The following is a 26,357-nucleotide window of genomic DNA, read 5'->3' as shown; positions in this document are numbered from 1 at the left end:
ACCCTGAGATTTTTGTTTATCATCCCTTCACTTTTCCTTCTAGCATTACCACAAATGTATGTCATCTTAAACAATATATTTAGTTTGGATGGGTTTCATCTATATTCTTTTGAAACTTGCCTTTTCATCTACAGTGATGAGTCTAACTATAGTTCCTTCATCACTCTCTATAGTGGATAGTATTCTGCTGCATGAATACTGCAGCTTATTTATTCACTCTCCTATCAATGGCCATATGGATTATTTTATTATTTTCTTAATATAAACAATATTCCTGTGAACAGTCAGTTATATGACACCTGGGACACACATCTGAGAGTTTCTAGGAGACATGACTAGGAGCAGAGTCGCTGGGCCACAGGCCACACATATCTCCACATTTACTAGATAACACCAAATTGTTCATACTATGGTTTTTATATTAATCACATCCTGTATTAATTCACATGACTTTATATTAGTATCAAAGTTATACTGAGTTCCTAAATTCATTGGAAAATATTCCTTCTTTTCCTATTCTCAAGAACAGTCAGTATAAAATAGGAATTACTGTCTTTTGAACATTTGGTATCATCTACCTCAAAAACCAAACAAGTCTGGTGATTCTGGGGAGAGGAGGGAATAGATTTTAAACTACTTGTTTAGTTTTTTCAATGATTATAGGTCTATTAGTTTTGAGAAGTAATAGTTATAAAGATTCTTCATCTAAGTTTTCTAAGGTATTTACATAAAATTGCTAGAATTATTTGTTAATAATTATGGGGGGTCTCCACTGCATTTATAGTTATGCTGCCTATTCTTTTTTTTTTTTTTTTTAATATTTATTTATTTAATTTTGGCCGCATTGGGTCTTAGCTGCGGCACATGGGATCTTTCGTTGTGGCTCGCAGGCTCTTTGTTGTGGCGCGTGGACTCCAGGGTACACGGTCTCTGTAGTTGTGGCACGCGGGCTCCGGAGCGTGTGGGCTCTGTAGTTGTGGCGTGCGGGCTCCAGTGCATGTGGGCTCTGTAGTTGCAGCACACAGGCTCTCTAGTTGTGGCACACGGGTTCAGATGCCCTGCGGCATGTGGGATCTTAGTTCCCCAACCAGGTATTGAACCTGTGTCCCCTGCATTGGAAGGCGGATTCTCACCCACTGGACCACCAGGGAAGTCCCTGTCTATTCTCTTTTAATTCTTAAAATTGTCTATCTGTGCCTTAACTCTTTAAAATTTAATTATGGTTGAGATTTGCCTATTTCATTAGTTTTTACAGATAATCAGCTTTTGGTTTTATTAATTCTGTATCTCTATTTCATTAATATCTGCTCTTATTTTTATTATTTTTCTTATTTTGAACTGGTTTGGTTGTTTTTTTTACTTCCTGGATGCTTAGCTCTTTAATTTTCATTCTTTCTTTTCTAAGATAAGCAATTCTCCAAGCACTGAACAAGTTGCAACTTTAGTACTAAGAGTATGCATTGTTTTCATCCCTGTTCATTTCTAAGTATTTCCACATTTCTTTTTTGACCTATAATTTAGAAGACTTTATTTTTTTAAAATCCCCATTGGTGTACTTCAGGGGGTGGTAAAATTTTTCTATTGAATCTAACTTTATTGCATTGTGATCACTATTATATCATTTCTTTGGTATTTACGGGCATTTGTTTTGTGATCTAGTATAGTCCATAAAAACTGAATAGTTGTCCCATGTGTGCTTGAAAAGAATGTGTATTCTAATTGTTAGCATTTAACATATTTTAGATTGAGCTTACTAGCTGTGTTGTTCAAGTTCATTACATCCTTACCAATTATTTGTCTGTTTAATCTGTAATCATTAGGATGTTAAAATTTTCTGCTATAATTATGGATTTAGCCATTTCTCATGGATATTCTAATAATTTCTATTTCATATTTTTCATGGCTACATTGTTAAATGCATGTAAGTTCAGCACTGTTATACAACATTCCTGGTGAATTGTTCTTTTTTAAAAAGGCAATTCTTTCTTTAGTCTTAAAAATGCTTTTTGCCTTAATGTCTATCCTGAATGATACTGATATAGAATTATTTTGGTTAGTATTTGCCTACTCTATTTTTATACTCCTAGATTCAACCTTTTTGTGTCACTATTTTATGTATGCCTTTTACAGACAGCATATAACTAAAATTCATGATTTAAAACATAAATTTAAGAGTTTGTCTTTTTTCTCTTAATTTTAAAATTATTATTATTATTTTTGGGCCTCACCATGAGGCTTTGGATCTTAGGTCCCTAACCAGGGGTTGAACCCGGGCCCTCGGCAGTGAGAGCACAGAGTCCTAACCACTGGACCGCCAGGAATTCCCAAGAGTTTGTCTTAACTGGCAAGTTTACACCATTTACATTCATTCATTCATTCATTCATTCATTTATTTATTTATGGCTGTGTTGGGTCTTTGTTTCTGTGTTAGGGCTTTCTCTAGCTGCGGCAAGCGGGGGCCACCCTTCATCACGGCGCGCGGGCCTCTCATTATCGCAGCCTCTCTTGTTGCGGAGCATAGGCTCCAGACGCGCAGGCTCAGTAGTTGTGGCTCACAGGCCTAGTTGCTCCGCGGCATGTGGGATCTTCCCAGACCAGGGCTCGAATCCATGTCCCCTGCATTGGCAGGCAGATTCTCAACCACTGCGCCACCAGGGAAGCCCTACACCATTTACTTTTATGGTGATGTTGACTCTTTTGGTTATATTGAGATTTATTTCTACCACTTTATTTTGTGTTTTCTTTAAACCATCCTTATTTTTTTCTCATTTGCTCTTTGCTATTGTGTTAATCAATTTTCCTTATTTCTTTTCTTTCTTATTATTAGTTTAAAAGCTAAATATTCTATTTCTTTTAACTCCAACCTTGGAAACAGGCATACACATTAAAAAATGTGTCTACACTCCTTTGCTGTAATACAAAGACCTCAAAAGGCTTTAGCTTCAATCACCCTCTCTCACTCTTTCTGATACTATTAGATAGTGTTTTAGTTCCATTTTACTTCCCAGGGTAGGCTGAAGCCAGAACTAATTGTTAAGCTTCAGATATTTTGTAATTCAACTGTTAAAACACTGCTATTATTAAAAATTAAATTTTATAAACTTACCATTAAGTAAATTATATTAAAAAACAAGAGAATAACTACTCAAAATCTACCGTTTCCCAAGTGTTTTACTATATTTTACTATTACTATCTGTGCTCTTCGAGTCATTTATATTTACTGTGTCTGCCTGGTAGAAAAACTATATAATGGTGTGCTACTGTGCCTCTCTTCCTAATTCTGCCTTCAGTGACATCAAATTGGTAGTTTTAAGTTGGCCATGATGGGAGTATTTATCCCAGAGAAATCAGCAAATGCTACAAATCAGGGCTACAAATCTAATTCCTCTGCAAAGCCAGTTGTTAATCATATCCCAGAACACCACTGCCACCTCATAATGGTCACTAATATTGCTGTTGCTGTTTCATGTAGTCAAGGTTTATTTGCCAATTTCTGTGCTTACTCTGCCATTTTGCATCGCATCCTGCCTTCTAGGTTCAGTTTCCAACTTGAATGACAGTGGGCCTAGATTTGCTGCTCTCCTGTTGGTATTAAAACACAAGTACCTAGGTTAAGGGAATGGCCCCTCACCCCCACCCCAGAAGCCTGCAGTGACTTTAACTCATGACTTATTCCAGGCCCTTCTTTGTTTACAGTCCTTAGTGAGGCCCTTCTTTGTTTACAGTCCTTAGTGAGCTCCTATTTTTTAGGCCCTTCTTTGTTTACAGTCCTTAGTGAGCTCCTATTCTTTGAGAGAGCAGCTCTGTATGAAACTCTTTCAAAATTTTATTCTACTTGGCATTTTCAGATTTTTGCAATGTAAAGGCTTTCAGTTATCTTAGTGTGACTTCTTGCTGGTAGCTGGTACCAGAATTCTCCTTTAACAGGGTATTAAAGTTTTCTTTATATTTCTAACTAGCAGCTGTTTGTCTACAGGAAATCTCTTCATATTTGTAAATTTCCTTTGTAACCATTTTCCTCAGTGTATTTTTTATTGTTCTAATAATTCTATTGATAATTCCACTGGGCTTTCCCTACATAGGTCACCTATGAATAATGATAATTTGAAAGGAAGGGTAGGAAGGAAAATAAATAATACAGTGAAAAAGAAGAGGTTACAACTCAAGATGATAGAGTTTATATTCCATTCTGTTATGTACCCCACTTTGCCTACTACAGTGCTTAACACACAAGAGCTGCTAAAATACCTGATTTTAAAAAAAAGAGTGAGACACATATATGGAATTTCTTAGGCAATCACTGCATTTTCACTAACCAAATAATCCTTTGTAAAATTAATCATAGAAACTGATATCTCAAGCAAATGAAACTGCATACAGAAGAATAAATGGCTTATTATATATATAAAAACATAAAATTATTTAAGAAACAAAAGCCTCTCCTAAAACTGGGCCTGATTTTTAATTAAAAGGAGGACAATCCAAGAACAGAAAGGAAGTAGCAATAGGTAAATACTTCTACACAGCTAAAAGATCTTTTGGTAGTGACAGTCTAAAGGTAGTAACTAGAACCAAATTAAATGACTTTTGACAATTGACAAATACCTTCTGTTCCAGGGTTAGTTGATACTTTTGTTTAACTCTCTTACACTTGTTGAACCAACTATTCTCATCCATGATGAAAGGAGGCCCGACGTTCTCTGGAGTGCTGCTTTCACTACCACTGCTTCCCAAAGTCCTCAGCTCTTCCTCATCACTGCTGATACTATCAGAACTGAGAAGATTAAAATTTTTTAAAGAAACAAAATTCATAATATGTTCCACTTTGATTTTTTAGAAATACTTCTGTATTTGCAAGCTACTGGTGAGCAAGCTCCAAAATATTCATCACTAACTATACAATAATAATGATATTATCATCAAGCCTAGAGATGCTACAGAAGTTCAAGTGAGGTTTACAGATCTAAGGCATTAACACAGAAACTGTGAGAATGTCCTGAGGAGAGAGAAAACACTTCTAAAGAAGAGAACGAGAAACTCCACATGTGCTGAGAAGACCTGTCTAGCTGGGTTCTTTTTACTGTCCCATGTAGATCACTGCCTGTCCAATCTCTACTGTAAGGCAGAAAACAGCACCACAAGTGTGCTGCCAGTTGGGTATAATATCAGGGACTGCCCAAGATCAGCTCGGTTTTGACAAAGAGAAGATAACAAGCGGTTCAGAAAAACTAGTTATTACACCTAAACATTTTCTATTGGCAGAAGAAGGAGAGGCAGAGGTGAAGCAGAGAAAATATCCATTAAAATCCATATCTAAAACTCCTTATGATATCAGTATGGTAGAAAAATACAGACTAAGGTGAGAAAAAAAAGTAGGAGAGAAACTAGATAATGGAGAGGAAAGTGTGCTAAGATGATTGTCTAGTTTAGAAGAAAAATATACTTCAAAAGGAACAGGGAAAATAAGTTTTAAAATATCAGCAATGATATTAACATTTAAGAAGCAGAGCATAAAAACAGTCTGTATAAGCTTGAAGGTATACAAAGAAACCCTATCAATCAGAGGAGCAAAATAAGAAAATACAGTAAATTTAAAACAAAAAATAAGATGGCAGATTAAGCACTAATACAAAAGAAATTACAAAAATCTTAAATGGGTTAAACTCAACAACCATAAGTCAGATGCTCTGGTTTGATTAAGACAAATAAGGGCCAACAATAAGTTGTCTACAAGATACACATGAATACAGAAAAAATAAAATTAAAAAGATGGAAACACACCAAGAAAATATGAACCAGAGGAATTCCAGGTCAGAAATTATAATTCTGTAAGTTAACATAGATATAATGGTAGAAAATATGATAAGGATCAAAGAAAGATATTATATGTTTTATCCTCCACGATCTGTGTTTCCATCTGTCAGGTCCAAGCATGTTGCAGATTTGAATTAGAGACCTCCGCATAAAAGTCCAACCAAGGAGATGTTCTCAGTTGATGATCTCGTAAACAAACCAATAAGCAAACACACACCAAATGAAATTTGCCTGTCACATTTGTGGCTTTGGGTGGCTTGGAGAAAAGAAAGCAGTGGCTGATAATAAAGTTCCAGCTTTGAAAAACAGACAAATAGAGGTTTTAAAAGATGTTATTTGACATTAAAAATTAAATGAATTAGCTAAAAAGCAGATAAAATTGAAGTAGACAATTAGTAAAATGTAAGGTAGATATGAAGAAATTATAATATTTATTAAAGATTTTCAAAATGCCATGAAAAAAATGACTGCTATACTAGGATAGCATGTACAGCACAATCATCTTTCCAGAAAGAGGGCAATATAAGCACATTTTCAAAAAACTAAAACCTGAGGGATGTACCTAAACTAAATTCTCACTAAAAGAACTTCCTAATGATTATAATTCAGGAAAGAGGAAAATGATCCAAGAAAGAACACTAAGCAAATAGTTAACTTACGAGTAAACCTAAACAAATAGTGAGAGTATATAAACACTAACAATAATGTCTAGATTACGGAGTTTTAAATAAATCAATGACAGATCTAAAATTCTGGACAATAATAGCATATGTCACGAATGAAATGATTAGAGTTAAAACAATACAAGGTCTTCATTTATCAGGATAAATGGTAAAGATATTAAATTTAGCCTTTGTTAAGGTTTAAATATGCACAGTAAAACTAATGGAGTACCAGTAGAGTAGTATGTAAATTATAAACTAGTAGAGGAATGAGATGGGAGGAGAGGAAAAGTCAATCCAAAAAAAAAAAAAAAAAGAAGAAGAAGAACAAGACAGAAAGAGTAGAAAAAGAAAGTAGGACAAATAGAAAGTAAAAAAGCAATAGAGTGGATATCAATCCAAAAATATCAGTAAATATCCTAAGCACCTCAGTTAAAAGGTAAAGTCCATCAGACTAGAGTTTCTAAACTCAAGTTAAGTACTATTTTAAAAGATATACTTAAAAACATAAGGGCACAGAAAGGTTAAAAGAACTCTTATTTCATAAATTCTTGCTGTACATTTTTTCACATATTAACACATCTGAAATCAGGGTACAACTTACAACCAATGACACATTACTACTGCTGTCAAACCATTTTCTCACATATTAAATGGAAGGCATGTCAGATCAAATACGGTTAAAAAAAAGATACTAGAAAAATATTAACCTAAAGAAAACTGGTTAGACTCCATTAATATCAGACAAAATACACTTCAAGGAATTTAAAAATTTACTACATATTTGTGGTTACTACATATTGATACTAATTCATTACATCACGATAAATTAAGAATTCTATAATTGTATGCATCTGACAAGTTAGTTTAAAAAATATACAGTAAAAATTAAAAGCATCACAAGGAAAACCCAAGAAATCAAATATCATACTGAAGAATTTACCACATTATTTCAATAATTAAAAAGATGAAAAAGGATAAATGAGAAAGAATATAAAATACTGTATTAGAACAACACCATTAACAAGCATAATCTAATGAATATTAGGCCCAATCATTGGAATACAATTGATCCTAGACCATTTCTCAACAGATTTCAAGGAACTATTATTACGTAGACCATATTCACTAATCACAACAATAACAAAGGCACTGAAAATATTTGAAAATTAAAAATTATACTCCAAGTAACCTTTGGTCAAAAAATTATAGTGGAAACTGTACTTTTAAACAACTAAAATAAAAAATAACTTATCAAACTTTTAGGATGCAGCTAAAGTAGTACTTCAAGGGATGTTTATAAGCCTTATTTACTCATAAGAAAAGAAGTAAATTTAAGTATTGAGAAAGAAAAGATCATAAAAGCTCTCAACAAACTGGGTATAGAGGGAACATACTTCAACATAATACAGGCTATGTATGTTGAGCCCACAGCTAACACCATATTCAATGCTGAAAAGCTGAAAGCTTTTCTTCTAAGATCAGGAATAAGACAAGAGTGCCCACTCTCACCACTTATATTCAACATAGTATTGGAAGTCCTAACCAGAGAGCAAATAGGCAAGAGAAAGAAATGAAAGGCATCCAAGTCAAAAAGGAAGAAATAAAACTGTCACTATTTGCATATGACATGATTTTAAATATAAAAACCCTAGACTCCACCAAAAAACTGTCAGAATAAATAAATTCAGTAAAGTTGCAGGATACAGTATAAATATACAAAAATCAGTTGCATTTCTATACACTAATAATCAACTACCAGAAAGAGAAATTAAGAGAACAATCCATTTGCAGTTGCATCAAAAAGAATAAAATACCTACAAATAAATTTAACTAAGAAGGTGGAAGACCTGTACACTGCAAACTGTAAGACGTTGAAAAAACTGAAGACACAATTAAATGGAATGATATTTTGTGCTCATGAATTGAAAGAATTAATATTGTTAAAACGTCCATACTACCTAAATCAATCTACAGGTTTAATGCAATGCCTACAAAAATTCCAATGAGTTTTTCACAGAAATAGAACAAACAATCCTAAAATCTGTATGGAACCACAAAATACCCCCAATAGCCAAAGCAATTTAGAGGAAGAAGAACAAAACTGGAGGCATCACACGTCCTGCTTTCAAAATATATTACAAATCTACAGTAATCAAAACAGTACAGTACTGGCATAAATACAGATACGTAGATTAATGGAACAGAACAGAGAGCCCAGAAACAAACCCATGTATATATGGTCAATTAATTTATGGCAAAGAAGCCAAGAATATACAATGGGGAAAGACAGCTTTTCCAACAAATGATGCTGAGAAAACTGGTCACCCACCTGCAAAAGAATGAAACTGGAACCCTATCTTATACCATATACAAAAATCAATTCTAAATTGATTAAAGACTTGAATGTAAGACCTGAAACTGTAAAAATCCTAGGAGAAAACGTAAGGGGTAAGTTCCTTGACATCAATCTTGACAATGATTTTTGGCTTTGACACCAAAAAGAAAAAAAAGTAAAAAAAAAAAAAAAAGCAAAAGCAAGATAAAGAAGTGGGGCTACATCAAACTAAAAGGCTTCTGCACAGCAAAGGAAACCAGCAACAAAATGAAAAGGCAACCTACTGAATGGGAGGAAATATTTGCAAATCATATATCTGATAAGGAGTTAATATCCAAGGTATATAGAGAACTCAAACAATAGCCAAAAAACAAACAATGTGATTGAAAAATAATCAGAGGAAGAGAATAGACATTTTTCCAAAAAAGACATACGAATGGCCAACAGGTACACAAAAAGGTGCTCAACATCACTTATCATCAGGGAAATGCAAATCAAAATCACAAGATATCACCTCACATATGTCATAATGGCTATCATCTTAAAAAAAAAAAAAAGAATGGCTATCATCAAAAAGATAAGTGTTGACGAGGATGTGGAGAAAAGGGAACCCTTGTGCATTGCTGTGGGAGTGTCAATCGATACAGTCATTATGGAAAACAGTATGGAGTTTCCTCAAAATATTGAAAATAGAACTACCGTATGATCCAGCAATCCCACTTCCAGGAATGTAGCAAAAGGAAATGAAAACAGAATCTTGAAGAGATACCTGTACTCCCATGTTTACTGCAGCACAAGTAATCAAGATATGGACACAAGCTAAGTGTCCATCAATAAATGAATGGATAAAGAAGATGTGGTGTATACATATACTCAGTGGAATGTCGTTCAGCCATGAGAGGTTAAGAAATCTTGCCATTTGCAACAACATGGATGGATCCTGAGAGCATTATGCTAAGTGAGATAAGCCAGACACAGAAAGACAAATACTGGAGGTATCACTTATATGTGGAATTAAAAAAAAAAAGTCAAACTCATAGAAATAGAGAGTAGAAAATGGTTCCCAGGGGTGAGGAGGAGGAATAGGGAGAGGTTGTTAAAAGGGTACAAATTTTCAGCTGTAAGATTAATAAAGTCTGAGGATCTAGTGTAAAACATGGTGATTATAGTTGATAACACTGTATCGTACAACTGAAATTTGTTAGGAGAGTAGAACTTAAATGTTCTCACACACACACAAAAAGATAAATATGTGAGGTGATGGATATGTTAATTAACAACATGGGGGAAATCCTTCCACAAAGTATACATTATCAAAATATGGCATCAAATCACCACAATGTACACTTTTTAAAAAAATTTTATTTATTTATTTTAAAATAAATTTATTTATTTATTTTTGGCTGTGTTGGGTCTTCGTTGCTGTGCACAGGCTTTCTCTAGTTGCCGCAAGCGGGGGCTACTCTTCGTTGCGGTGTGTGGGCTTCTCATTGCGGTGGCTTCTCTAGTTGTGGAGCACGGGCTCTAGGCATGCGGGCTTCAGTAGTTGTGGCATGCGGGCTCAGTAGTTGTGGCGCATGGGCTCTAGAGCACAGGCTCAGTAGTTGTGGCGCATGGGCTTAGTTGCTCCGTGGCATGTGGGATCTTCCCAGACCAGGGATCGAACCCGTGTCCCCTGCATTGGCAGGCGGATTCTCAACCACTGCGCCACCAGGGAAGCCTGCACAATGTACACTTTAAATACCTTAGAATTTTACTTGTTAATGATACCTCAATAAAGCTGATTTTACAAAAGATCATCACAAACCCAAAGGAGGTAGAAGAAACAAAATAATATAGATAAAAACAGAAATTAATGAGCTAGATGGCAAAGGTACAACAGAGGATCAACAAAGAAAAACAAACACTTAATGACTAACAAAATTGATAAAGCTTTGGCAAGGATGATTTAAAAAAGACAAAAAAATAAAAGTTACGATAACAAAAAGCAAAAGGTAATATAACTAGAGATGAAAAGAGATTTAAAAGATATTAAAAGAAATTCTCTGAACATCACAATATAAAATTCTGAAAATTTTAACAAAATATAATTTACCAAAACTGAACCAATAATAGAAACTGGAAAGATCATAAATAAATCAGTAAGTTTTAAAAACATCCAAGAGCGACTTCCCTGGTGGCACACTGGTTAGAAATCTGCCTGCCAGTGAAGGGGACACGGATTCCATCCCTGTTCTGGGAAGATCCCACACGCTGCGGAGCAACTAAGCCCATGCACCACAACTACTGAGCCTGTGCTCTAGAGCCCACTAGCCACAACTACTGAGCCCATGTGCCACAACGACTGAAGCCCACGCACCTAGAGCCCGTGCTCTGCAACAAGAGAAGCCACCGCAATGAGAAGCCCGTGCACTGCAACACAGAGTAGCCCCCGCTCGCCACAACTAGAGAAAGCCTGCGTGCAGGAACAAAGACCCAACGCAGCCAAAAGTAAAAATAAATTAATAAATAAATTTATATATATATGGAAACAAAGAATAAAGCAATGAATACAAAAAATTTTTTTAAACAAAAAATAAATAAAAACATCCAAGAGTAGAAAGGGAGAACTGATAACAAGGAAGTTCCTTATAAGGACAAGGCAGAAAATAAATACTGACTATGGTGGTCCAAGGAACTGTATAAACACTTCACATACATCACCTCATTAATCCTCATGATATCCCCATGAGGTATTGCTGTACTATTTCATAGGTTCATTCAGCAAATGAAGAAAATGAGAATAAGAGATGATAAGCAGTTGCTTGAGGTCACACCAGTAAGGGGAACTGGTATCACTATTTTAGACAGAACATTCAGTGGAGGCTTCATTACTAAAGTGGTATTAAGCTGAGTTTTAGAGATGAGCAAACTAGCCATGCAAATATCTGAGAGAGACTGTGCTCCTGGTAGAGAGAACAGAAAGATGCACAGGTGTGCCCGGTGTTCTCAAGGGATAAAAAGATGGCCAGTGTTACTGAAGCACAGTGAGTAACAGGGCAGGGAGTAAGACATGAGGTCAGAGAGGTACTGGAGAACAGACCAGCTAAGGAATTTGTTTTTCACTTCGGGTCCGAAGGAAAGAAACTACTGGAGAGTTGTGAGCAGAGGAATGAAGCGATTTGACTTCTATTTCAGAAGGATCACTCTGGCTGCTCTGTGGAGAAATAAGCTACAGGAGTCAGAGGTGAAGCATGAAGACCCTTGCAAATCTCCAGGTTTAAATTTAGGAGGTGACGGTGGTGCAAAAATATCTGCTGATGGATCATATGTGGATTATGGAAGAGAGAATTCAACAATGACTCCAAAGTTTTTGAGCATGAACAACTGGAATGCCAGAACTACCATCCTTGGAATGGCAAAGACTAAAGGCAGGAAAGTTTTTTTGTGTGAGGGGGTGTGTGGGGTGGTGGGATTAGGAGTTCATTATTGTACATGTTGTATCTGAGGTGCTTATTACACATCCAAGTGGAGGTGTCAAGTTGGCAGCTGGATGTATGAGTTCAGAGTTTAGAGTAGTGTTCCAGGTGGAAGTATATATTTGGGAAAGAAGCAGCATATAGATAGTATTTAAAGCCATGAAACTGGATGGAACTACTTAGTATAGACAGAGAAGATGATTCAGGACTGATCTCTGAAACAGTCCGACATTGAGAGGTTGGGGAAATGCGGAGAAAGCAGTGAAGGAGAGTAAGAAGGAGCAAAAAGGAGGAAAAGCAGGAGTGCTGACAAGAGCAGTCATGTGTATCAAACAACTGCTCCAAGGTCAAGTAAAGTGAGGAAACTAACCCCTGGATTTGGCAACAAGACAATTACTGGTAACTCTGAAAAGAGCAGTTTCAGTGGTAGGTATTAAAGCTCATTTGAATAGTTCAAGAGAGAATGGAGGCAAAAAAAAAAGGGAGGCACGGTTTTGTCATAAAGGAAGGGGTACTGAGAAACAGCTAGAAGTGAATGTGGGGTTAGGAAAGTTTCTCTGTTTCATTTTTTAAGATGGGGAAAATAACAACATGCTTATATGCTGTGATGTGTGGGAAGATCTAGAAAAGGAAAAATTAATGGAAGGGGACAACTGCTGGAGCTAAGACCTTAAACAGAAAAGACAGGATGGGATGCAGTACACAGGCCAAAAGACTGGCCTTTGGTAGCAAATGATTAGTTTCTCCCTACTAAGAGGGGGAAAAGGCAGAGTACAGTGGTCCCTCAGTACTCATGAAGGACTGGTTCCAGGAGCCCCCCCAGATATCAAAGTCCATGGATGCTCAAGTCCCTTATATGTACAAGTCCCATACACATTTGATCCACAGTTGGTTGATTCATGGATGTGGAACCTGCAGATATGGACAGTATATGGAATGCTACGTTTAGGAAGGGCAATTTAACAGCATGCTTGATCGTTCATGGTCTCTTTCACTCAGCAATTTTGTTTGCAGAAATTTACCTCTTTAGGAAATAATCATTCTAAGTATAAAGACTTAGCTATTAGAATGCTATATTTTAAAGTGAAAAATTGAAGGCATCATAGAAGACCAATAATCATTGGCTAGTACTAGCCTTTTTTGGCCTAAAATCCATTCAAGAAAAAAATGTTTAAAGTTACACCAAGCAGTAACTCAGAAAAAACTTTTCTCACTGGTACACAACCTAAAACTTAATTAAACCAATTTAAAATATGAAATACATTTTAGGATGTTTTCTATTAACATATTTCATATATTTAGCTTCAGAAGGATAAAACTCTATTTCAAAAGACTAATAGCTAATAAATATTTTTTAAAGTTCAACTTCATCAGCAATCAAATAAATGCAAACCAAAACAACAACAGGATATCATTTTTTACTTACAGAATTAGCCACACCTTTAAGTTGGAAATTGTGGAGGCAGGCACTGTCACATATTGCTGATAGGATCTAAATTAGTATGGCCTCTCTGGACATGCTCTCTTGACAGCATGTTTCAAAAGTTTCAATAACATATATACTAGAAATTCTACTTCCAGGATTTTTTTTTTTTTAATTTATTTTTGGCTGTGCTGGGTCTGCGTTGCTGCATGTGGGCTTTCTCTAGTTGCAGCAAGCAGGGGCTACTCTTCGTTGAGGTGTGAGGGCTTCTCATTGCGGTGGCTTCTATTGTGGCGGAGCATGGGCTCTAGGCGTGTGGGCTTCAGTAGTTGTGGCATGCGGCCTCAGTTGTTGTGGCTCGCAGGCTCAGTAGTTGTGGTGCATGGGCTTAGTTATTCTGCGGCATGTGGGATCTTCCTGGACCAGGGCTCAAGCCCATGTCCCCTGCATTGGCAGGCAGATTCTTAACCACTGTGCCACCAGGGAAGCCCCTACTTCCAGGATTTTAACTTAAAGAAATAATGATGGTTCTGCATAAAAAGATGTAGTTACAAGGATATTAACTGCAATACTATATACGACAGGGAACTAAATGCACTCCAAAAGTCCAACAATAACTGGGTTAACATACTATACAAATAATGAGTTCTATTCATTTTAGGAAATGATGCTATAGAAGGATAGTTAAAGACATGCAACAATGTTCACTATACAGTATTAAGGGAAAGAGTTACATGTATATTATGCTTCCATTTTAATTAAAAAATATTCCTATGCACAGAAAAGGCTGAAAGCTATCCATTAAAATGTTAATGCTTCTAGCAGTTGCTCCTTAAATGTAAGATGAGTGACTTAAGCTTTCTTCTACTTTCTACCTTTCTGTATTTTCCAATTATTCTACAATAAATACTTATTTTCCAAATAAGTTAAAAGCAGTAATTTGGGGAGGGAGAGACTCTTACGGTTTCTTAAATTAGGCATCAAATAGAATTTTTAAAAATTGTGTCTAATTACAGGTACATTTGGGTGGAAGTAATTCAATTTAAAAAATATTGGCTCTTTATGACTGTTAGGATAGTTTAAATCTTTGTAAAAAGAAAAACTCCATGGTCTGTAATGCTAACTGGGTTATGACTAGGTTGAATTGGTATTTCCTTTCTTGTTTTAGTATTCTTTATATAACAAGATAGTAGGGATCCTTTAGTATATAAAGAAGAGGAAGGTATACATATATGTTTGGATTAGTGCATTAAAGAAAGAGGAAGCTGCACAAAAAATCAGACAAAAGTGGCTAAGCAGCTGGGGACATAGAATATAGATCATTAAACTCATTCTGAGGGCACCAGATGAGAAGGCTTCATTATCGTATCTTTATAAAAGCATTGTAATAATTACTACAGTCTCTTATGTAAGAAAAGAGAAAAATCTGTATTTATATTTCTCTTCATTTTTTAATTTAAATTATTTCCTAAATCACTAAAAATAGCTTTTCTATCTGCATTCTGATGACCAAACTCCTATCTCCAACTGTCACCTTGCTCTTTAATTTCAGACTTGAGGCCCACTCTGCACAAACTAGCTGTGTGACTACGTACAAGGTATTTAACCTGTGTTTCAGTTTTCTCATTTAAAAATAAGGACAGTGGTGCTTACCTCACTGGCTTTTGAGGAGATTAATGAGTTAATAGAAGTAAAGGACTTAGAACAATGCTTGCTATATAATAAACATGCAATAAATAGTATTGATATTTTTACTAGTACTGTTTTGAACTATCCGTTATCTTCACAAAATGTCCTATAATCCGAACATATCCCAAAACAGTACAATTTTATGCCTGTTTAAAACATCTTCTTGGTGTATTTCTTTTCTAGATCTAATGTAACAGAATTATCCCTTTTCCCAAGGGATCCACTTACTTAAGTTAGAAATCTTTGTACCATAATACTCTATTCCTCCTTCTCCTTCATCACCTAAAATAGCTTCACACTCCTAGCTCTGAAATCATAGTGACTTCTCTTACTAGATGGTGATTATCTTGGATACAGGGACTGCATTCCTTTTTAGAAGTTCACAAAGTTCCTATACTCTTGACATGCATGTATCCCTAGGAAAGTTTCTTTAGGCACTCAATAAATGTATCTCAAGTGTGTGTGTATGTTTGTGTGTACACATACATATATTATATATATACATATATTACTCACTCTATCTCCCTTACAGCTTTGGCCTGATCATAACATTTCAGAAGTATATAAAGAGAGGGGGGCGGAGTCAAGATGGCAGACTAGGAGGATGCGAAATTCGCATCGCCCGCACAACTAGGGCACCTACCCGGCACCGGTGGGGGACCACAGACACCTAAGGGGACAGGAGGAACCCCCAGCGACTGGGTAGGACGTGGGGCCTGGGTGGGGGGAGGGAAGGGGGGAGGAGGGACAGGACTGGCGCCCCTGAGGGGCGGCTGGGGGAGGGAAGGAGTTCCTACACCCAGTGGGACACACCCACGAGATGGGGGAGACCCTGCGGGAAACGGTGGGGCAGGGGCGTGAAGGAACGGAAGGGAATGGGGCCAGGCTTTCCCTGCCCACTTAGGCACAGCCTCTTGGGCTCCCGGGCCTAATCCTCTGCCCTCAGAGCCTCCCGCCTGCCGCAGAACCCAAGCCCCGCCCCCACACCCCCAACCCAGGGCCCTACCTCTAGGCTCGGAGACCCCCTCAGAGACCCCTTCCAATGCGCTGGGCCTAACCCCTACCCACACACCCTCACCCAGGACCTTGCCTCCAAACTCCACAACCCCACACGCCAGAAGCCCTTCTTCGAACGTGCTGCCTCTCCCCTTCTGTGCAGGTCCTAAGCAGAGGCCCCGCCCTACGCTTGAACGTCGCCTGCCTAGGCCCCGCCCACAAGGCCTTTTCCAGCTGGTATGGGTCTTGAGCCTAGGCCCTGCCCCACGCTGAAACGTCACTCCCCACCAAGGCCCCACCCCACCCTAAACCCCACCCCTGGCTATGTTCCAAACCCCATCTAAACTCTGCCCCACTTAGCCAAGGCTTTTTTTTCTTTTTTCTTCTTTTAGGTTGGGGTTCTGTTTTACCCTGTTGTTGATTCATTTATAGTTTTATTTTTTCTAATAAATCTTTTATTTTTCTAATTTTATTGTATTCTTTTTTTTAATATTATTATTATTATTTTTTAATTTTTTATTTAATTTAATTTATTTATTTATGGCTGTGTTGGGTCTTTGTTTCTGTGCGAGGGCTTTCTCTAATTGTGGCAAGTGGGGGCCACTCTTCATCGCGGTGCGCGGGCCTCTCACTATCGCGGCCTCTCTTGTTGCGGAGCACAGGCTCCAGATGCGCAGGCTCAGTAATTGTGGCTCACGGGCCTATTTGCTCTGCGGCATGTGGGATCTTCCCAGACCAGGGCTCGAACCCGTGTCCCCTGCATTGGCAGGCAGATTCTCAACCACTGCGCCACCAGGGAAGCCCTATTGTATTCTTTATACTTTGTTATTGCTCTGCTCCTTTTGGCTTGTTCCCCCCCTCTTTTTTTAAATTTATTTGTTTATTTATTTTCTTTTTTCTGTTGTGGTTTTTGTTTTACCTTGTTGCAGTTTTTTCAATTATATTTTTATTTTTCCTAATATATTTTTTATCTTTCTAATTTTATTTTATTTTTTATTCTTTGTTATTGTACTACTTGGTTTTGTTTTTGTTTTTTTTTTTGGCCACATCATGCAGCTTGCGGAATCTTGGTTCCCAGGCTGGAGGTTGGCCCGAGCTCCTGTGGTGGGAGCACCAAGCCCAAACTGCTGGACTAACAGAGAACCTCAGACCCCAGGGAATATTAATTGGAGTGAGGCCTCCCAGAGGTCCTCATCTCAGCACCAAGACCTGGTTCTACACAACTGCCTGCAAACTCCAGTGCTGGACGCCTCAGGCCAAAAAAATATGTTACAGACAAAGGAGAAAGGTAAAAACATACAAGATCAAATAAATGAAGACAAAATAGGCAACCTACCTGAAAAAGAATTCGGAGTAATGATAGTAAAGATGATCCAGAATCTCAGAAACAGAATGGAGAAAATACAAGAAACGTTTAACAAAGATCTAGAAGAACTAAAGAGCAAACAAACAGTGATGAACAACACAATAACTGAAATGTAAAATATTCTAGAAGGAATCAATAACAGAGTAACTAAGGCAAAACAATGGATAAGTGAGCTGGAAGATAAAATGGTGGAAATAACTGGTGGGGAGTAGAATAAAGAAAAAAGAATGAAAAGAATTGAGGATAGTCTCAGAGACCTCTGAGACAACATTAAACGTACCAACATTTGAATTATAGGGGTTCTGGAAGAAGAAGAGGAAAAGAAAGGGTCTGAGAAAATATTTGAAGAGATTATAGTCAAAAACTTCCCTAACATGGGAAAGGACATAGTCAATCAAGTCCAGGAAGCATAGAGAGTCCCATATAGGATAAACCCAAAGAGAAACACGCCGAGACACATATTAATCAAACTATCAAAAATTAAATACAAACAAAAAATATTAAAAGCAGCAAGGGAAAAGCAACAAATAACATACAAGGGAATCCCCATAAGGTTAACAGCTGATCTTTCAGCAGAAACTCTGCAAGACAGAAGGGAGTGGAAGGACATATTTAAAGTGATGAAAGGGAAGAACCTAGAGCCAAGATTACTCTACCCAGCAGGGATCTCATTCAGATTGACGGAGAAATCAAAAACTTTACAGACAAACAAAAGCTATGAGAATTCAGCACCACCAAACCAGCTTTACAACAAATGCTAAAGGAACTTCTCTAAGTGGGAAACACAAGAGAAGAAAAAGACCCACAAAAACAAACCCAAATCAGTTATGAAAATGGTAATAGGAACATACATATCGATAATCACCTTGAATGTAAATGGATTAAATGCTCCAACCAAAAGACACAGACTGGCTGAATGAATACAAAAACAAAACCCTTATAGATGCTGTCTACAAGAAACCCACTTCAGACCTAGGGACACATACGGACTGAAAGTGAGGGGATGGAAAAAGATATTCCATGCAAACGGAAATCACAAGAAAGCTGGAGTAGCAATACTCATATCAGATAAAATAGGCTTTAAATTAAAGACTGTTACAAGAGATAAAGAAGGACACTACATAATGATCAAGGGATCAATCCAAGAAGAAAACGTAACAATTATAAATATTTATGCACCCAACAGAGCACCTCAAAATACATAAGGCAAATGCTAACAGCCATAAAAGGAGAAATTGACAGTAATACAATAATAGTGGGGGACTTTAACACCCCACTTACACCAGTAGATCATCCAGACAGAAAATCAGTAAGGAAACACAAGCTTTAAATGACACAATAGACCAGACAGACTTAATTGATATTTTTAGGACATTACACTTGAAAGCGGAAAACTACACTTTCTTCTCAAGTGCACACGAAACGTTCTCCAGAATAGACCACATCTTGGGTCAAAAATCAAGCCTTGGAAAATTTAAGAGAATTGAAATCATATCAAGCATCTTTTCCGACCACAATGCTATGAGATTAGAAATCAATTACAGGAAAAAAACGGTAAAAAACACAAATACATGGAGGCTAGACAGCGCACTGCTAAATAGCCAAGAGATCATTGAAGAAATCAAAGAAGAAGTAAAAAAATACCTAGAAACAAATGACAACGAAAACACGATGATCCAAAAACCTATGGGATGCAGAAAAAGCAGTTCTAAGAAGGAAGTTCATAGCAATTCAAGCTCACCTCAAGACACAAGAAAAATCTCAAATAAACAATCTAACCTTACACCTACAGCAATTAGAGAAAGAAGAACAAAGAAAACCCAAAGTTAGCAGAAGGAAAGAAATCATAAAGAGAGACTTCCCTGGTGGCACAGTGGTTAAGAATCCACCTGCCAATGCAGGGGACACTAGTTCAAGCCCTGGTCTAGGAAGATGCCACATGGTGCAAAGCAACTAAGCCTGTGCGCCACAACTACTGAACCTGCACTCTAGAGCCCGCAAGCCACAACTATTGAAGCCTGCGTGCCACAACTTGAAGCCCGTGTGCCTAGAGCCCGTGCTCCGTAACAAGAGAACCCACCACAATGAGAGGCCCATGCACCGCAACGAAGAGTAGCCCCCGCTCGCCACAACTAGAGAAAGCCTGCGCACAGCAACAAAGACCCAATGCAGCCAAAAATAAATAATAAATAAATAAAATTTTTTAAAAAATTCAACACCCATTAATGATAAAAACTCTCCAGAAAGTGGGCATAGAGGGAACCTGCCTCAACATAATAAAAGCCATATATTACAAACCCACAGCGAACATCATGCTCAATGGTGAAAAGCTGAAAGCATTTCCACTAATCAGGAACAAGACAAGGATGTCCGCTCTCGCCACTATTATTCAACATAGTTTTGGAAGTCCTAGCCATGACAATCAGAGAAGAAAAAGAAATAAAAGGAATACAAATTGGAAAAGAAGAAGTAAAACTGTCACTGTTTGCAGATGACATGATACTATACATAGAAAACCCTAAAGATGCCACCAGAAAACTACTGGAACTAATCAGTGAATTTGGTAGGGTTGCAGGATACAAAATTAATGCACAGAAATCTCTTGCATTCCTATACAGTAACAACGAAAGATCAGAAAGAGAAATTAAGGAAACAATCCCATTTACCATTGCAACAAAAAGAATAAAATACCTAGGAATAAACCCACCTAAGGAGGCAAAAGACCTGTAATCAGAAAACTATAAAACAGTAATGAAAGAAATCAAAGATAACATAAACAGATGGAGAGCTATACCATGCTCCTGGGCTGGAAGAACCAATATTGTGAAAATGGCTGTACTACACCCAAAGCGACCTACAGGTTCAATGCAATCCCTATCAAATTACCAATGGCATTTTTCACAGAACTAGAACAAAAAATTTTACAGTTTGTATGGAAACACAAAATACCCTGAATAGCCAAAGCAATCTTGAGAAAGAAAAACAGAGCTGGAGGAATCAGGCTCCCTGACTTCAGACTATATATACTACAAAGCTACAGTAATCAGGACAGTATGGTACTGGCACAAAAACAGAAATATAGATCAGTGGAATGGGATAGAAAGCCAAGAGATAAACCCACGCACATATGGTCACCTCATCTTTGATAAAGGAGGCAAGAATATACAATGGAGAAATGGCAGCCTCTTCAATAAGTGGTGCTGGGAAAACTGGAGAGCTACATGTAAAAGAATGAAATTAGAACACACCCTAACACCATACACAAAAATAAACTCAAAATGGATTAAATAAGGCCAGACACTATAAAACTCTTAGAGGAAAAGACAGGCAGAACACTGTATGACATACATCATAGCAAGATCCTTTTTGACCCACCTCCTAGAGTAAGGGAAATAAAAACAAAAATAAACAAATGGGACCTAATGAAACTTAAAAGCTTTTGCACAGCAAAGGAAACCATAAACAAGACCAAAAGACAACCCTCAGAATGGGAGAAAATATTTGCAAATGAAACAACGGACAAAAGATTAATCTCCAAAATATACAAGCAGCTCATGCAGCTCAATATCACAAAACCAAACAACCCAATTCAAAAATGGGTGGAAGACCTAAATAGACATTTCTCCAAAGAAGATATACAGATGGCCAACAAATACATGAAAAGATGCTCAACATCACTAATGATTAGAGAAATGCAAATCAAAACCACAATGAGATATCACCTCACACTGGTCAGAATGGCCATCATCAAAAAATCTAGAAAAATAAGTGCTGGAGAGGGTGTGGAGAAAAGGGAACCCTCCTGCACTGTTGGTGGGAATGTAAACTGATACAGCCACTATGGAGAACAGTATGGAGGTTCCTTAAAAAAACTAAAAATAGAACTACCATATGACCCAGCAATCCCACTACTGGGCATATACCCTGAGAAAACCATAATTCAAAAAGATACATGTTCCACAATGTTCACTGCAGCACTATTTACAAGAGCCAGCACATGGATGCAACCTAAATGTCCATCGACAGATAAATGGATAAAGAAGATGTGGCACATATATACAATGGAATATTACTCAGCCATAAAAAAGGAACAAAATTGAGTTATTTGTAGTGAAGTGGATGGACCTAGAATCTGTCATACAGAGTGAAGTAAGTCAGAAAGAGAAAAACAAACACTGTACGCTAATGCATATGTATGGCATTTTAAAAAGTGGTACTCATGAACCTAGTGGCAGGGCAGGCATAAAGACACAGACGTAGAGAATGGACTTGAGGGCACAAGGGGGTAAGGGGAAGCTGGGATGAGGTGAGAGAGTAGCACTGACATATATACACTACCAAATGTAAAATGGATGGCTAGTAGGAAGCTGCGGCACAGCACAGGGAGATCAGCTCAATGCTTTGTGACGACCTAGAGGGGTGGCATAGGGAGGGTGGGAGGGAGGCGCAAGAGGGAGGGGATATGGGGATATATGTATACATATAGCTGATTCACTTTGTTGTACAGCAGAAACTAACACAACACTGTAAAGCATTTATACTCCAATAAAGATGTGAAAAAAAAAAGAAGTATATAAAGATCATTATTCTATTCAGGAAATCAATTATGCAAGAAGATCTTCAGAATATCTTTAGATTTCATCTGATTAATTTTCAATGCTGATGAGATTATGGAAAATCCATAACTCTCACAAAATACTGGTAGTAGGATAAACTGATACAACTCTAAGAACAGACTTTAAGAGCCACAAAATTTTTTACTGTACTTACCTGAATAACTCTATAAATTCACAACAGAAACAAAAGGAAAATTTATTTGCACAAAAATGTTCATTATTCTTTTCATTATAATGGAGATAAATGAAAAACAATCTAAATAATGAATTATAGTTTTGTAATCTCAATGGACTATTATAGAGCTATTAAAGTTATTATATTGACTACAGCAGTAGAAATACATGCTATTTTTTAAAAACTATATTTACACAGGGATTACAATTATGTAAAAACTATATATTTACATATATACTAAAAACACAACTGGAGTTTATATTTTTGAATGATCTCTGATACTGAAATAAATGTTTTATAAAAAGTAGTTTTAATCAGATGAATATATTGCACAACAAGACATTCAATTATAAATTAAGATTTCAATAACATATTTCAAAATGTCAAATACCTTTGGGTAAACTTCAAATATGGTGTATAGTCTATTACAGCAGGAAAGTTGCCATCTAATCCTTCTCCCTTCAGGCAGAAGCTAAGACAATAGACAGTAAATATATTAATACATAAAAATTTAAATCAAAGTGTTATAAACAATCTCTTGTTAGAGACATTTGTTTCATCAAATTGCAGGTGAATTTTTTATTTGTAATTTAAATGTGACTTGTTATAAACACCTCATAAAGATATTCTACCTTCCATGTCAATAACAAAGGCTTGCATGAGTTAATAACACTGTTACATAAATATATCATGCAAAAGTAAAACTTACTGAGAAATCTGTTCAAACATTATTTATTTCATACTATCTTGGTCTTTATTAAATTCTTAAGACATCGCTAGAGAATTTTCAAATGAAGCCTTGTTGTTCACATTTACAAATTCTCAGGTGACACTTAATATCTCTTAAAAAGGTCTAATTAGAAAAAATTCATGTGGTTTCCCTGGTGGCACAGTGGTTGAGAGCCAGCCTGCCAATTCAGCGGACGTGGGTTTGAGCCCTGGTCTGGGAAGATCCCATATGCCACGGAGCAGCTGGGCCCGTGCGCCACAGCTGCTTAGCCTGTGCTCTGGAGCCCGCAAGCCACAACTACTGAGCCCGCGTGCTACAACCACTGAAGCCCACGCGCCTAGAGCCCGTGCTCCGCAACAAGAGAAGCCACCGCAATGAGAAGCCCGCGCACCGCAACGAAGAATAGGCCCTGCTAGCCGCAACTCGAGAAAGCCCGCAAGCAGCAACGAAGACCCAGTGCAGCCAAAAATAAATAAATAAAATAAATTAATTAAAAAAAAAAAAAGAAAGAAAAAAATTCATATATGAACCACTACCTTCTGGTTTCTTTGGGAAATTTGCCTGTTGAAATACTTGTTGTAATATGTTAATATCAAGGGTGCAGTATATATTTTTCCAGAATTGAATGAGGAAAGAATCAAAGTGGCAACATTTTACCTGGGCTTTCCTTCATTTATAGAAATGTTACTAATGCATCTTTAAGACACCTGCTCTCTATACAGTATCAATGGGTTACAGTAAGCCAAGAGTTTAGATTCTTATCCCATTTTTTTTTTCCAACTAAAAAATAAATTAAGTTGTAAAGTATTTGGACAGAGCCGGCAACATGCCATGTAAAAAGTTAACACCCTTAGAGGGATCATAAAGACAACCTTCATAACTGCATCCATCGTGTTCATCATAAAGAATTAAGCTAATTAACCCAATCCCACTTATCAAATTTTAAATAGAGGAAAGTTACACTTACAAAGTGAAAAGTATTTTGCAAAAGAAGTGATTTACTAGAAAAAGTTAACCTCTGTGAAACTGGGTAGCATTATTTTTTAGTTCAAAAATGAACTAAAAATGAAAAGTAGATTTTCATTTAAGTTTTATACTTATTTGTTAACATTCTTGGATTTTTAAGTGATATATTTCAATAAAAATATAATACTTCCTTCATTCTCATGTTTGAGTTCTTATTCTAGACAAACCTTTTACTTTTAGTACAATGTAAAATCTTAGATCAATTAAAGAAATGCAAAAGGATACTGCCATCAACCTAAAAAGAACTTACAATGTCCATTTTTAGTACTTGTAATCTTATTCTGAAATCAATTCATCTTGTTGATAATAAAAGCAAATATTAACAAAATTTTTAATAGTCTAGATACAAAACAAGAAACATAACATACCTAAGATAGTCTGTCAATATCCTCGTTATCTCACCACATGAGACAATGAAAATCTTTCTGGGTTTGAATTTTCTTTTAGTGTATTTCTTTTTCATTTTAAAGCAGTAGTTGAAAAATACTAAGAGATGAGATCCAAAACCTTCCTTCAGTGCTACCAGAGTGCATGACTTCTCTGCTTGGCAGGATGTGGTCCAAGCTTTCTTTTTACCCAAACTAGAGAGCAAGGTTGTCAGTTAATTGCCTAAGTTTGAGACAGCCTCTTTTTTGAGAGCAAACCTATTTAGAAAACTGATCTCATTCGAAAGGGAACAACATAAATCAAATCAATATCCAAGTGTGTGCTTTACTTATTTAGAAAACTGAAAGAAAAGAATCATAAGTAGAAACTATTATGAGGTAGAAAAACTTTAAGTCATAATGCATGTAGTTAGATGAAATACCTGAAATCAATAGCATTGAGTCCAAGCAGCATGCCAGCAAGCATATTTGCTTCCTCACCCAAGACAATTGCTCCATCTTCATAAAATCTCCTAAAAAGTGAAATGGGTGAACACATAAATATTAAAAACTGACTGAAGTTTCATCTACAGAAATCACTTAGAGCCCAAGCTAAAGTAGAAAGAACTAAATTTTATTTAATTTGTCACAACAAGAACATACTTGGATCACTCAAGTCTTGCAGATATTTAGAAAAAAAAAGCTGCCACCGTAACAAAGAAAATCATTCTAAGTGCTTATACCTCTCTTAAAAAGAATCCCCAAAGTGACGCATTCAAGGGGTCTACAGTGTCTAGCATTTTTCTCTAAGAGTGAAGCAATATAAATGTAAACTGAAAGATGGTAAATTCACAGTCATTTATACTGGTCTATTTTCAATACTATGTAGATTATTATTCTATACATAGAACAAACACAAACATACATTCTGTTTTTCTGTAATTCCAACGGTTATTAACTAAATTAAGAACTAGGAAGGTGTGATTAATAGTAATTTATGCTAACCTTTAACACTACAATACTAATAGGGCAGATGGGCTAGCAAGGTGGCTGCCTATGAAAAAAAAGTATTCATCATATCTTTGACAAAAAGTGAATATGAATCTATCTGTGCTAATTCCTGGAAAGCTTTCTGTTTTGGTTAATGTTAATTTTTAAAATACTAAAGTTTTATTTTAAAATATTTAAAATAAATATTTTGAAAAAAATATTATTTAATATGGGCTTAAGGTATTTTTCCACAAAAGAATGTAAGATCATTGAATTTACTTCTTTTTAAAAATAATAGTATGCAAAAACTGGTTTATGTTCAGTAACAGGGATAATTAAATTGTTATAACTATTTATATTACACACAGTGAACACCACTCTATAACACCCCACTAACTAAAAGGAAAGTTTCTTATTAAATGAAATTTGTCTTGCTCTTTTCCATATTCATGAGTTTATAAAGGCTGCATGTAAAGTTTATAATACTATCATCAATACTGAATAGTCCACAGTTTACCAAATACTTTTACAATCATACTATTTAATAATTGCAAAGCCCATGAAGTAAATGCTGAAGGAATTGTCATTCATTTCAAATGCACCATCAAGAACTGAGTCAGGTTAAAACAATTTGCCCAAGCTTATGTTGATAAACTTATCAAGGAGGAAAACCAATCCTTCTTACTTTAAGTTCTACATATTTTCTAT

General features: G+C 36.4%; 1 protein-coding gene across 7 annotated transcripts in view; it reads right to left on the bottom strand.

The window, feature by feature from the left end:
• RUNDC3B (RUN domain containing 3B) overlaps positions 1–26,357 on the bottom strand; it is a 157,112-nt gene that overhangs the window by 40,176 nt on the left and 90,579 nt on the right. For all 7 annotated transcript variants that reach the window (XM_068549939.1, XM_068549941.1, XM_068549944.1 and 4 more), the window contains 3 exons: positions 25,103–25,192; positions 22,930–23,010; positions 4,607–4,775 (listed from right to left, as the gene is read on the bottom strand). In XM_068549939.1, coding sequence (XP_068406040.1) covers positions 4,607–4,775; positions 22,930–23,010; positions 25,103–25,192 — 340 coding nt within the window. The remainder of the gene's footprint in view (positions 1–4,606; positions 4,776–22,929; positions 23,011–25,102; positions 25,193–26,357) is intronic.

This window comes from Eschrichtius robustus, chromosome 8 (genome assembly GCF_028021215.1).
Source record: "Eschrichtius robustus isolate mEscRob2 chromosome 8, mEscRob2.pri, whole genome shotgun sequence".
Taxonomy (NCBI): Eukaryota; Metazoa; Chordata; class Mammalia; order Artiodactyla; family Eschrichtiidae; genus Eschrichtius; species Eschrichtius robustus.
The sequence above is the reverse complement of the archived record's forward strand: the minus strand, read 5'-3'. Positions and strand labels throughout refer to the sequence as shown.